At 57.0% G+C, this 13,190-nt stretch overlaps 1 protein-coding gene across 5 annotated transcripts in view; it reads left to right on the top strand.

Moving 5' to 3' along the window:
• Positions 1-13,190, top strand: part of ZZEF1 (zinc finger ZZ-type and EF-hand domain containing 1) — a 56,674-nt gene that overhangs the window by 12,960 nt on the left and 30,524 nt on the right. For all 5 annotated transcript variants that reach the window (XR_011969216.1, XM_072618932.1, XM_072618931.1 and 2 more), the window contains exons 13-32: positions 137-349; positions 498-598; positions 690-817; positions 1,117-1,250; positions 1,846-1,916; positions 2,302-2,416; positions 4,901-5,060; positions 5,369-5,490; positions 5,569-5,691; positions 6,129-6,295; positions 6,387-6,468; positions 6,604-6,802; positions 7,106-7,254; positions 7,839-8,079; positions 9,723-9,802; positions 10,062-10,155; positions 10,554-10,989; positions 11,197-11,361; positions 11,594-11,713; positions 12,124-12,285. Coding sequence is in view for 4 of the 5 variants with exons in the window: in XM_072618932.1 (XP_072475033.1) it covers positions 137-349; positions 498-598; positions 690-817; positions 1,117-1,250; positions 1,846-1,916; positions 2,302-2,416; positions 4,901-5,060; positions 5,369-5,490; positions 5,569-5,691; positions 6,129-6,295; positions 6,387-6,468; positions 6,604-6,802; positions 7,106-7,254; positions 7,839-8,079; positions 9,723-9,802; positions 10,062-10,155; positions 10,554-10,989; positions 11,197-11,361; positions 11,594-11,713; positions 12,124-12,285 (3,062 nt within the window). In the remaining variant the exon portion in view is untranslated. The remainder of the gene's footprint in view (positions 1-136; positions 350-497; positions 599-689; positions 818-1,116; positions 1,251-1,845; positions 1,917-2,301; positions 2,417-4,900; positions 5,061-5,368; positions 5,491-5,568; positions 5,692-6,128; positions 6,296-6,386; positions 6,469-6,603; positions 6,803-7,105; positions 7,255-7,838; positions 8,080-9,722; positions 9,803-10,061; positions 10,156-10,553; positions 10,990-11,196; positions 11,362-11,593; positions 11,714-12,123; positions 12,286-13,190) is intronic.

Here is a 13,190-nt window from a genome sequence, read left to right as displayed (position 1 = left end):
TTCCCTTTTCATAAAGTTAGAGTTGGAGGGAGGAGAGTTGGAACATCAGCAGCCCTAAAGGCCCCTCCAGATCTCGTGTGTGCTGGTGATGAGTTGTGAGGCCTTTCTCAAAGCCCCCTTTCTGCCTTCGTTTTAGTATTTGATGATCAAGTTCTTATGTACACGGAAAGATGCAGCTGAGCGCCTGGGTGTCCAAGGCCTGAGCATGTATGGCTACCTGCGCCCTGCTGGTGTGGAACTTGGCCCAAGCGCAGTTTGTGCCACCTGTGATCCCGAAGGCGACCGCATCTGTGGCATGACCCTGCTTTTGAAGACGCTCTCTTTTGTCCAACAGCTGGCCCAGGACCTGGTAGGGCACCAGGCGTGACCATGGCAGAGCTCTGGGGGTGAGGGGTAGAGGAAGGCTGGCACCATTCACTTCCTTTCCCAGTGAGGTGGCACTCCATTTCAGTCCCTGTTTAAACCAGGTCTTTTTTCTCATCTTTCAAAACCTCAAGGCACGACAGAAGGAAAGCGGATTGAAGCATAAGCCGCTGCTGGACACGGCCGGCCTCAGCCTGCAGCTCTTCTGGGGCTTTTACAGCAAACTGGAGGCCCAGTGAGTTGGGGGCGGTGCTTCTCTGTTGGGCCTTGCTACTCAGCCTGGGCGCCAGCCTCAGGGCCACCTGACCTTCTCTTCTTCTCCCCAGGCCAAGAGAAGAGTGTGTCCTGGCGCGGTGCATGCTGCTGCAGCTTCTCCAGAGCTGTTTGTCCGAGCTCTTTGTGCCAAGTGCACAGAGTGCTGCCCCAGAGGAGCTGTATGCACATCTATGCCAAGGTAGCTGGGGGGGAGGGGCTGGCTCTGTGGCTTCAGGGTTTCGGGAAGCCCCAAGTAGCTTCTTCCCAGCCTTCTTGGGACCATCCTGTGAGCCCCATGGGCAAGGATGGGCATTGCTTCTGCCTTTGGGGCTCTTTGCTCTTTCTCATCCCAGTGGTCCTGTTCCTGGCACCCCCAAAGGGCTGCGGCCACCCACAGCATTGATCCTTGGGCTGGTGGGCTCCTTATAGATTGGATGGTGACAAGACCACTTTGGTGACTGGTCACACCCCTCTCCCCCCTTCCTTGGTCTTTGTCAGTGGTGGACCAGGTGGGTGATGACTCTGGGTCCCTGAAAAGACTTCAGGTGGAGGTCAGGAACACGCTTCTCCAGGGAGCTGCTGTCTTTTTTCCTGATGGCCATGCCCGGCGCCGTCATCTGTTTGCCATGTTGGTGAGTGGCTTGGGTCTTCTCTCTATCACATTGGCCCAGGGCTCTGTGGCAACTGTTTGTAGACACTAGGAAAAGAGCATGGGACGAGGCCCTACAGGCCATCCAGGGCAAGCCCATCACATCCCTGTGGGGACGTGGGTTGGCGGGGCCAGTGACCTACAGGGGGTGCTGGACCAACCCAGAAGGGTTCTTTTTGCACTAGGGTCTTTGTTTGTGCCATTAGGTCGCTCCTGTGCCTGCCCTGGAGCCTTCCCCAGGTCCTCAGGGACCCAGGACCAGCTCCTTGGCCTGGCCTCCCTCCTTTCAAGGGTGTCTTTGTCAGAGTAGAAACTGCGGGCGCCTGGTGAGCACCAGGGCTGCAGCTGCTGAGGTTGTGGCTCCCCAGGTCCACCATGGAAAGCCCATTTGCCCCCAAGCCACCCCAGGCCTTCATTCTCCACAGGCTGTTCTTGACCTTGGGTCCTAGGGCTGGGATCTCCCATTGAAAGGTGTTGAGCTGGAGTCTGAGATGCTTCCCTTGGCGTGGCCTCCTTAGAACAGCCATGGACCATCTTGGAATGGATTCTGCTGCCAAGTTCTCCTCTTTGTTTTTTAGAAGACCATCACTGAGCCTGAGCAGAAGCCCTCTGCGCATCTCACCTTCAGAGCCTTGTGCACCTATTTCAGGTAGAGTGCTCTTCAAGGGCTGACCCCACAGGTTGTGGATAGACCCACTTTGGGGAAAATGAGCCATTTCTAAGCAGTGGCACCTCGCCTCTCCAGCAGAGGCTCCTGCTTTCTCCAAAACCTGCCTTATGCCAAGTTTTGCCCACAGGGGAAAGCAGACCCTCTGGTCTCTGACTCACCAGGCAGGAGAAGCAGTGTGGTGGCAGAGAGGTCCCAAGGAGTTGACTCCAAGGGCCAGTCACCCATGCTTGCCACCACTTGCTCTGGTCATGGATATGGGCATGGCTTCTGCCCTTGAGGAAGCCGGGGTGATGCACTTACCACCCTATGTTTCCATTCTGACTTAGAGGGGACCCCACTCACAGGACTGCTTGTGTTGTTACAGTGGCCGCGACCCTGGCGGCCTGCTGCTGCTCCCAGAGAAGGGAGGCCCCGAGGGGTTGGACATGGGCGAAGTGCTGGCTGTCATGGACATGCTGCAGGCGGCTGCTGCCCGCGAGGTAACTTCCCACCAGGCTCCCACCCTTCGGGCTGCCTTGCAATCTGGGATATCATGACTGGTTTTGTCAGCTTGGGGCTTCTCCGTCTGGGTGGGAGGATGTGGTCAGATCATCAGAAGAGGGCCCTATGAGAGGGAGCATCAGCGTTTTACAAGCCCCCCAGGAGTCTCAGCTGGCCTGTGGATGAGTGACCACTTACCAGGCCAGCCATGACACACTTCACTTAGTCTGATGGCACAAAGATGAATGGGCACTGGTCCAGTGCCTGGCTGTCAGGGTGCTCCTTTGGAAACCCTGAATCGATGCCCAGCATGCATCCCTCATCCTGGGGGGCTCTGGTACCCTCTTTCCACCTCTCTGCTCTTCCTCTTCCTCATGACTGACCGCCAGCAGGAGCCAAAGGGGCACCAGTGAAGGTGGCCTGGGGGACGGAGCCTAGGAAGGATTCTCTAGGCCCTTCTGTTTGCAGATGACCTTGTGCTAAATGTGTCAGGCCCTGAGGAGTCCAAGCCACAGGTGGGACTTGTCCAGAAGGTGACCAGAAGCAGAACCAGGGACAGGGAAAGGGCCAGGGCTGACATGGAGGGGTGTCATCCATCCATCTGTCCATCCATCCTCGGATACTAAGGGCAGGCCCTGTTTTCCAATGGGGAGTCAGCTGAGGACTGCCAGGGAAGGAGAGCAAGCTTTGTGGCCTGTGGATGAGGCCCACATCAGGTTTCTTCTCGTCTTGCTCGTCCTCCTCCCATGGATGCCAAGCTGCGTGGTTGGAGGCCATACAGGCACATATGTTGATCTTGTCCACCATCAGTGAACCCATTTAGTGTGGATGACTTCAGAGACAGTGTGGAAACAGACTGTGACCAAGTAGAGCTGGCCAGTGGGGTAGGGCAGCCTTTTCCCAGGCATGCACGTGCACCAGCCAGTTACTGCTCTGGGTCCTCCATTTGTGTTTCATTCTGTGGTGCTGTGGTCATAGTGTCTCTAGCATCTCCAGTTGGAGGTCCCTGTAGCTCCCCTTTGAGGGGGCTGGGCCCATCTCTCTGCCTGTGTTGTTGTTCTCATGTATAAGCCCCCCTTTTCCTGTCCTGTTTTTCCCAAGTCCCCTCTTCTCCATAAGGCCATTTCCATCCACCCTCCCAGCTTCTCCCTTCTCTGAACCCCATTCCTGGAGAGCCCTTCCTTGATTTCCACTGTCTTCTCTGCCGTGGACAGTATTAGCTCCCTGAGGACTGGATTGTCTTCTTTGGGCCTGCAGACCTCCATGTCCACTGAGACAGCTCTTTCTCTGGACTCATCTCATGGCAGGCTTTCTCCTGACATCTGGGTTACTTGGGGCCATCTATCCAATGCCTAAAGGCACTGAAGCCAGCCCCCCACCAGAGCCTGCACTTCTTGGGTAGATCGCCAGATGGCGCACACTCGAGGCCATCCCTTCCCTCATTGCTCTCCTTTGGACCTTGCCTATATTCTAGGTGATTTTGGATGAGGACGGCCCTCCCAGTGTGGTTTTGTCTGACCATGGTAGGGCTTTCTGAGAGCATCCCACCCACTGTCCCACTACTGCCTTCCATGGAACTGCCTTACAAAGTGGGGTGATGGATTTCCTGTCTGCTTTTCTGCTCTGGTTGGTGTTTGGGGCAGGAGGGACAGGCAGCAGAGGATGTGCCAGACCACTGGTGGTCAGGCACCAACTTTGCCAGCAGCCTCTTGTCTTGCCCTGTGCCCCCTCCTAATTTCCCTGACCGTGGTGGCTCTTCTCCCTCCACTCTTCCCAGAGATCCTGATTTGCCCCCATATGTCAGGGCCTGCTGTGAAATAATGGGGGTCACAGGGCTGCTTGAATTCACCTCATGATTGTGTCATGCTCCTGGAGAACCCAGGCTGGCCTTGCTCGCTCACCTTCCACTATGAGGACACTGCTGTGCTTGGAAAGACCAGAGATACCCTTGGCCCCTAGGGGTCTGCCCAGGCGTGGAGCAACTCGTGGGCCTGGGGGAGACTGTGAAGGAGGCTGGGCCCAGGGGCCACACCTGCAGGCATGATTATGGGAGACCTGTTTTTAAAACCACATGTCAAGAAACCAGAGGTCGCAAGAAAGCTGAGCACCCCACTCCAAGACAGTCCCAGTGAGGCCAGGCCCTCCCAGAAGGAAGCTGGTTGTCATGCCTTGACCCAGTGTTAAGGAACAAGGGTGTGGATGAGAGAGCAGAAGAAGAAGGACCATCCATGTGGAATTTTTGAAGGGAACTGAGCAGGGCTCAGGCGTTAGTGGGATGATAATGGCACCTGGCAGGGAGAGGTGTCACGGCCATCATCCAGGGCGGGTTCCAAGAGCCTCTGTCCTCTCAGGGCCAATAAAGTCTATGCTCCTGTGCAGGATTGGGCCCAGAAGGTGGCCTTGTGATGAGTGGGGCGGCAGGAAGCGGGGCTGGCCTCTGCCTCCCCTCACATTGACCCTCCCATCTTGGCCCTCTCTTGTAGTGTGACATGCTGATGCAGGAGGAGGCCCCAGGGGAGAGCAGCCCTGCCCTGTTCTCCCTGCTGTGGTCCGTGCAGGGCAGCCTGCTCTCCTGGTGCTACCTGCAGCTCAAGGGTAGTGAGCCACGCGCCAAGAAGCTGGCCGCAGAGATGGTGGAGAGATGTGAGTTGGAGGGCTGATCCTGGAGCAGTATGGGCTCTGGCAGGGGGAAGAGGGTTGCTGTGTTGGGCTCCCACTAGAGAGGAACAGGAAGTCTTGCCACTCAGGACCCCTGTGCCTAGGCTTTCATAGAGGGTGGCTGCTAGCTAGCGCTCCCTGAGATTGCCATTCTTCTGAACGTAGTGCGCCCCTCCTGGCCTGCTCGGAGCCTGCATACCCCTGTGTCTCCCTCAGCCACAGAGCTGTGTAATGCCTAAGTAGGAGGTAGTCCTGTCCTTTAAAATGCTTCATTGTTTTCCTGTCTTTGTTAGATGTGGGACAGTTCCTGGCCAGCATGAGAGTAGTTTTGCGGTCACTTTTGTCCCAGTACAGTGGAAAAACAATAGTAGAAAGTCTGTGTGACTCTGTGTTTGCCATGGCCACTCGTCAGCTGGTGAGTGCCAGGGACAGTGGGCGCTGGGGGGCGGCCCCTCGCGGCTCCGTGACAATGCCTCCTTCCCACTCTTTGCAGGTTATCTTTCTACTGGACTTCTGCCCCCTGGACATCCCACATTTGGCGCTCTTGAAGGACCTGAGCACCTTGACGGACCTCTTAAAGGGTCTCTGCAGTGATCCTAGCGGAGGACCCAGTCAGGTAACTCTGGCCTTCCACTTGGGAAGTGTTTGGGTAGCTCCTCCTTCCTCCTCTCGGGCCAGCTCAGAGAACAACCTGCCGGACTCTGCCCTCCTCACACCCGTTCCTTAGCTGGCTTCCCAGCCATTCTGTCCATTGCGACATTGGGCCATGTCAGTATTTGAGGAGTCAGGCCCAGGTGGTGTCAAGGGAAGGAGGCGTCCAGCTTGGACATCCTCCCTGGCATCCTCCGGCGTAGGGCCTGCGGTAGTTGAGCTCAGGTCCCAGAGGGATGGGGCTTCTGGGGAGCCCGGGGCCCTTTCCCAGGAATTCCTGCTCAGGGGCCACACATGGCTCCTCTTGCATCTCCATAGAGTCATGTGTGGGCCCCACAAAGGGCGGTGGGCTCCTAGGGAATGCACAGGTAACAGTCAGTCTCTGGGCATTTCCTTCTCCAGATGGACATGGACATCTGGCAGCAAGAGAAGCCAGTGGTGTTGAATACCTGGACGATGGAGTCAGCCCACAACTATAACAATAACTGCCACGAGGTGGCCGTCTTCCTCAGCCCAGGGGCCACCACCTTCGAGGTGGAGTTTGATGACAAGTGTGAGACAGAGACCAGGTCAGTCTCGTGCCTGCTGCACAGCCCTGCTCTCTCCCTGCACTCCCCTGCCCTGGAGCAAAGGAGAGTAAGGAGGGTGTTGTCCCTGCAGGTACGATTACCTGGAGTTCACCGACTCTCGAGGCCTGAAGACCCGTTACGATACCAAGGTTGGCACAGACAAGTGGCCCAAGGTGAGGAGTTACGGCGGGGGTGGAGAAGGGTATGGACAGCAGGGAGGGGTCTCTTCCTTGGAGGGTGGCTGGGTTTGGGGCAGTGAAGATCCTGTGGTTGACGTGCGGCCAAATGCCCGTTTTGTTTCCCTGTAGAAAGTGACCTTCAAGGTAGGCCCCCAGCTACACTTTCTCTTCCACTCGGACAGCAGCAACAATGAATGGGGCTACAAGTTCACAGTCACGGCCTACGGCCTGCCTGATGTGGCTGTGTCCTGGGGCCTGGACCTCCAGCTGCTGGTCTCCAGGCTGATGGGGCGCCTGGCCTCCCAGTGCCTGGCCTTGCGAGCGGATCGTAAGTGGCTCATCCTAAGCAGAGTCTCGAGAGAGGCCGGGGAGTGTGGGAGTGTGCCGCTTGTTCTGAGAGATGCCGCTCTTGGGTGGGGGGCTTGGAGCTTTCTGAAGGTCCCCAGAGGTACAGGAGCCACTTAGCTGGTCTCATATTTGAGTGACCACTGTAGGAGATCGTGGAGGGCATTTTCTCTTCAATTTGCAAGATAACCAAGCAGGGTGCTTGGACCAGCCACAGGGCCTGACTGGGCTGCGATCCTACAGTGAGGAAAGACAAGGACGTTGAAAGGCTGCCTCCTCCTTTCAGAATTAGGGGGTGACGTGGGACTGCCCATGGCCAAAGTGACACCTGTCCTCCATTCCCCTTTGTGGAAACCAGTCTTCAGGCATCAGCTGTGCCCAGAGAGGGTCCCAGGAGCCTGTGGGCCTGCTACTCTACCTCAGGATGGCAAAGAGGTATGAGCTTTGCTAGGCGTCCTCTCCCAGGCCACTGGGAGGAAGGCTGAGGTCGTGTCTCCACCTTCCCTACGTGGCTCAGCCTATCTGCAGAAGTTAGCGCGGTCCCTGTCACCATGATAAATGGCAGTCGATCCATTCCCCAAAGGGAAAACATTTTAGTGCTGCCCTCCTGGATGCCCGCCTACCTCTCTCTTGAACTCTGGTCACCATTCATGCAGATAGACAGAAGACAGACTGCCTTCCATTCTCCATCGTCCCATTTCAGGCACAGATGCCGCTATCCTGATGACCCAGGCTGGGCAGGGGTTCCCGAAACATGCATCTGTCATGGATTTCTCCTTTAGGGTCAGGCCCCTGCTGCCTCCAGAAGGCTCCTAAATTTCTCCGTCTGGGCCTTAGGGCTCACCCCCCACCTCTACCTTGTCTCCTTACACTTGCTCACATTTAACTCCCCCTAGAACATCTGAGCATGTACCTATGCCCCCACCACCAGCTCCTCTCTGGGCGAGCACCGAGCCCTGACCAACGTCCATCCTTTGGGTCATTGGTTAACACCCGGATGATTCCATCTTGCTTTCCAGAGTCGGAGCGCTCAGGCCGACATCTGCCGTGATCTCCTCGTAGACTTCGCCAAGTCAGACCCTGCCCAGGGCTTCTGTGGGCAAAGTCCTGAGCTTTTCCAAGGACTCACACAGGCATGTAAAAAACAAGCCCCACAGACAGATAGCGTTGCCAGTTCTGCTGTGGATCGAGCCGTGAACGCTGCATTTGCCGCATTGGTGTATCTCACGCCGCAGTTGTACGAGAAGCTGCAGAGTTATGGTAACTGTCCCTGCCGGGCCGGGCCGGGCCGGGCCGGGCCGGGCCGGGCCGGGCCGGGCCGGGCCAGGCTAGGCTAGCTGTAGCAACAGCTGTGCTACTCTCAGGAAGCTCCTGCCACAGGCAGCTGCCTTCCATGTGAAAGAGCAGCTCATTTCTTGTTCTTTCAGGGAAAGTCAAATGCCAGGGGCAGGGGAGAAGAGCCAAACAGGTGCCCCTGAGTTTTCGGAGGACCTCAGACAGATGAATGTTTGAGTCTGTTTCCTCCTTTGATAACCCGCCTTTTTTTATCTACATCCAGAGAGTGCCTAAGGAGCCTTGGAATGAGGGTGGGGTGTGCCCAGGCATGTGCTGAGTTTCTGGGCAGAGAAGTAGGGCAGGCATGCCCTCCCTTTCCTCAGGCTGGGTCCTGGGGGGATTCCTGGGGCATCTGGCATCGCTGCCTCTAGCAGCCTAGGTGGAGTCTAGGCTGCCTAAGAGTCACAGGCTGGCATCCACTGCCCCTGGGAGACTAGAAGTGTCTGGCAGACAAGGGCTGTTAGGTTTTGAGGGTTTTTTCTCTTTGCATCCCTTAATTCTTACAGCACCTCACACACAGTGGACATGAATAAATGTCTCAAAGTCCCTTAAAATCTAATGGGATAGAGTCCCTGTGCCCTGCTTACGATGCTGTGAAGGACTGAATAGTGAGGGGCCAGGCAGAGACCAAAAAACATTGGGGAGTCCTGGGAGAGACTCCTTTCTCTTGAGGTCAGGACGAGGTTCCTGAGAGGATGTGGTACTGAGTATCTGGAAGGGACGTGGCTAAGGGCTTCATCCAGAGCACCAGGAGGCCAGAGGAGCCTGTCCCAACTGGAGACAGGGGGCCGAGCAGGTGGTGGCTGGAGGAGGCTGGTGAAGGGAGAGGAGGGAGATGCTGTTGGAGGGCCAGCTGGGTCTTGAATAGTATTCGGGACACCATGGGAGGTACCTGGGAGCTTGTGCTATGTGGGGAAGCAGAAAGGGTGACTTACAGGCAGGAAGAGCAGTGGGGGAGACTGAGGAAGGCTGGTATGCCTGTGCGGTGGTGTCAGATACGCCAGGCCACTCATGGGTGGTGATGCTTGTCCGGGCTGTTGGCCACAGCCCATGGTGATAAGGCTTTGCCGATTGTGGACAAACCATCTTCCAAAGGCAGTGTGGTCAGATGTGAGGCACCAGGAGCAGGCCTTGTGCTATCTGGGAAGCCTGGGTCCACCTCAGATGCTGTGGCAGGCGGCCTGTGCAGCTTGTTAGGAGGAGAGGGGTGCAGCAAGGGTCTGGCTCCTGGTGCTCTAGGGCAAGGCTGGGCCTTTGGCTCTTTTTCATTCCCACATCTCTTGTTGCTTGTGGGCCTGAGTGGCTGGTATTGGTGGGGCGTCTGAGATGCAGCTTTGTCTCAGCTCCCCTGTTGGCATTCTTTGGTCATAGTGTGGGAAACTGGGCATGGCATAGTCTGCAGGGAGATGGCTTAGGTTCTCTTTGAGTCACTTAGAGGTGATATGTGTTAGCAGTTTTGAATGACAAAGCTGGGAGATTCTTGGTGAGGGAGGGGGTGCGGGGCAGGCTGGGGGGTGGGGGAAGAAGCAGGCTGGCTGGTGACAAACTCCCTTCTCTTCCCTCCCCAGTTAACAGTGGGGGCCAGGGGGTGCTGAGTGAGGAGTTTGCCCAGGTGTATGCCCTGGCCGAGGGCATTAGGATATGGATGGTAAGATGACTTTTTAGGTGGGTGTGAGACTTGGACTTTGCGGCCCCTCCTGGCCCTCTGCTGACTCTTGGCTCTTAGCAAGGGGGTGGGGGGCAAGGCGAGCTCATTTTTGGTCTCTTTGGATGCCTCAAGGCTTGGAGCTTAGGTCCTGCCAGTATAGCAGGCAGGTCCCTGCCAGAATGTTCAGTTTATGGGGCATCTCTTCTTGTGCCGTGACATCTGCCAAACCCTAACGACTTGGACTGACTCCTCTTCCCAGTTAGAAATGAAGCAAAAATTCCTGTTGGACAAGGGAGATGAGATGGCAGGAGAGGTGGACGCTGCCATGCAGGAGGTGAACCCGGAGAACCTGGGTCAGTGACTACTGTGGTCATGGGGTCCTGAAGAGGTGAAGGGATCCCCATACTTCATGTGGTCACCTCAGTTGGGGAAGGGGAGGGCTGATACCACAGCACACTTACTAAATGCCTACTTGTGTGGGCAATGTTGGGCGCAGCACTGGTGATAGAGAAGATGGATTGGGGAGAGACTGGGTGGTCGAGGTCAGAGAGGGATGAGCCCATGGGCTGGGCACAGGGCCAAAGTGGTGATTCACCAACTGTGCTTTGGGGAGAAGGGGGCTTCCGGGGGTGATGACAGCCCTCCAGGTGATTCTGCTGCAGCCTGTGGCCAAGTTGGGATGGCACCACGAGGGTTCCCCAGCTGTTTCCTGATCTCCTTTCACTCCGTTTTGTGCTGCTTTCCCCCTCAGCCAGACAATGCGCTCAGAAGAGTCTTTTGTTGCTACGATTCCTGCCCGTGGGAGTGAGCCCCAAAGTGGGTCCTTGGGAGGTGTCAGCAGGCCCAGATGAAGTGGTACCCCTCCAGCTGCAGGGCCACAGGCACAGGGGCAGCTCTGTGGGAGAAGAGCACTTCCAGGCCTCAGGTCCCGAGAGCCCCTGGCAGCAGCCAGAGGCTTCTCTGGCCCCTTCAGGCACGCCCTTGGAAAGGAGCGCTTCACAGCAGGAAGACATAGCTTCTCCTCCATCCACACCGACCCGCAAACCAGCACTTGGGCGGGGACGCCTGAGGCTCCTCTCTTTCAGGTCGGTGGAGGAAGCCCGCCCGGTTCCTACAGTGACCGAGAAATACCCCCTCCTCAAGGACGTGATGGACTTCATTAAAGACCAGGCGCTTTCCCGTGAAAGGTGAGCATGCTAGAGCAGGGGGCCAGGAGGCCCTTCATTTGCCTGGGCCTTGACCATTCTTTGGCAGATCCTTGTTGGATCTAGGCCTTGGCATATAGAAGGCACAGCGGCTTTGTAACAGGAGTTTCTCCTGGGCTGTGGAGGGTCTGCATTAGGCAGGGAGGCTAGACCCCAGAACTGCCATCTGATGGTCGCGTCTGCCCCCAGCGTCTTGAAGGTTCTTTCTCTGAAGAAAGCCCTGGCTGAGAGAGTCCTCGATGCCCTGAAGGCAACCCTGCGGTGCCTGGAGCTTCTGGGACGTCCTCACTGCTTCCAGCCCCCGTGTTTGCTCTTCCTGCTGGAGTTGCTCACCTGCCAGAAAGATTTTGTAAAGTGAGTGTGGGCAGGGGCTCACGTCTGTCTGTGACCCCCCCCCCAAATTCCGTCCCTTGGGGCCCCGTCCCTTGGCTTTTTGTGACATCACACTTATGCCCTGCCCTTGGTTCTCTGAGTCCCTTGGCCAGCTGTTTGCTTTGGGTGACTTCTAACATCCCCTACTTCTCTTGGTGCTTTGATGCTCAGACATCTCCCGAGTGACCCAGGTTGTCTGTGTCCATGTGTTTAGTTATTTTGGACACTTGGAGGGCTGCGGGGCCGAGCTGCACAGAGAGATCCGACATGCATATCACCAGGTTGTTCAGTTTCTGGTGGAGGCTGTGAAAGGCTTCAGTGCCCTGAAGGACAGGTACGGGAAGGCAGCGTGCCCCCTGCTGATGCCAGCATGGCCCCAAAGGGAAGGGGTCAAACATAGAAGGTGGGCCCTGAGGTCAGCGCTGCGCAGCGAGGGACACCAGGGAGAGAAGGCCAGCCTCACCCCTTGCCCAGGTGGTCTCTGTGTCTACACAGTGAGCAGGTGGGGCAGACAGCCTCAGAGTCGCTGCCATCCCCAGGCCCCTGGGCTTCCAGCTGAATGCTGACTCAGGGCATGCCTGCCTGGGAGGAGTTGGGGGTTCCTTGGTCTCCTCAGTGCTTGCTGTGGACTGAGCCCCCACCAAGCCCGGCAGCATGGTGGTGAGCCCTGGCTCCTCTGCTGGTGGGTTGGGCGGGAAGCCCATGGATCCTCCTGCTTCTGATGCTCCTCGCGTGCCTCTTTAGGTCACTACTCCCTGCCTTGTCCTGTGTTCAAGCATCCTTGCTCCATCTTCTGGACATGGGCTGGGAGCCCAGCGATCTCCCCTTTTTGCTGGAGATCCGATTGCCAGAGCTACTCATGGCCATGTCACAAGAAAACATAAGTCTTCATGACAGTGTGATTTGGTGAGTGTGTGGGGGATTGGGCCCCTCCCTAGGATGGGAGGCAGAGGCAGCAGCAGGCTGGAAGGTGGGCAGTGGCCCCTTGGGAGGGGCTAGCCCAGTGGTGGTGGCAAAGGACGCGCACCCATGCTTTGTAGAGGCACTTGTTCTCAGTGCCCACCTGGCCAGACTGCTCCGACCCTGCATACCAGCCTCACGGACTATCCCCCAGCCTGTCAGGTCTGCAGAGCAAGAAAGTGTCAGGGGCTGCACGGCACAGATGCACATCTTTTCTGGTGCCTCTTGCTAGAAGGGCGAAGGTGGGCCTTCTCACCTGTTGGCAGTCTCATCCAGGACGCCATTCGTCGGGCATTCTTCCTCCCCTTTTCTGCTCTGTTAGCTCCGTATGCAGAGTTGGCACAGAGCCCTGGTTACATCTGCCACTCACTGTCTGTTTGATCACAGATGCCCCCACCTAATCGTTTCCCTGTTTTGGGCATGTGGGTGCTGGTGCCAAGGCAGAACCCCAGAGGTGGCTGAGCCTTTGCCTTGAATTTGGCTGAGTTCAGCCTTCTTACTGAGACTTCTGCCCTGACGGCCCTGTGGACAGGAAGGTCTCTGCCTTCCCCCTTTGTCCATTGTGCCCCAGGCCAGACCCCAGCAGTTGGCTCATATGATGTGACTTCCTTCCTCTTGGTTATTCTGGCCACCTCCAGAGTTTCACCGAGCCTCCTGCACCATGTAGAGCCCAGCATGAGAATTTCTTCCTTTCCTCCTCGTGGGCCCAAGGTGGCCTCAGGTTTCGTGCTGCTGAGGCCCACTGAGGGCCTTTTCGACTTGGGGGCTCCTTGAGCCTGGCTTCTGGTCTCTGTGCCCCCACCCCCCAGAATCCCAAGGATGACATGTTGCCCTACAGAAGCCCTGTGGGG

The sequence above is a fragment of the Notamacropus eugenii genome, chromosome 6, assembly GCF_028372415.1.
Source record: "Notamacropus eugenii isolate mMacEug1 chromosome 6, mMacEug1.pri_v2, whole genome shotgun sequence".
NCBI classification, from domain to species: domain Eukaryota; kingdom Metazoa; phylum Chordata; class Mammalia; order Diprotodontia; family Macropodidae; genus Notamacropus; species Notamacropus eugenii.
This window is presented reverse-complemented; position numbering and strand designations above follow the sequence as displayed.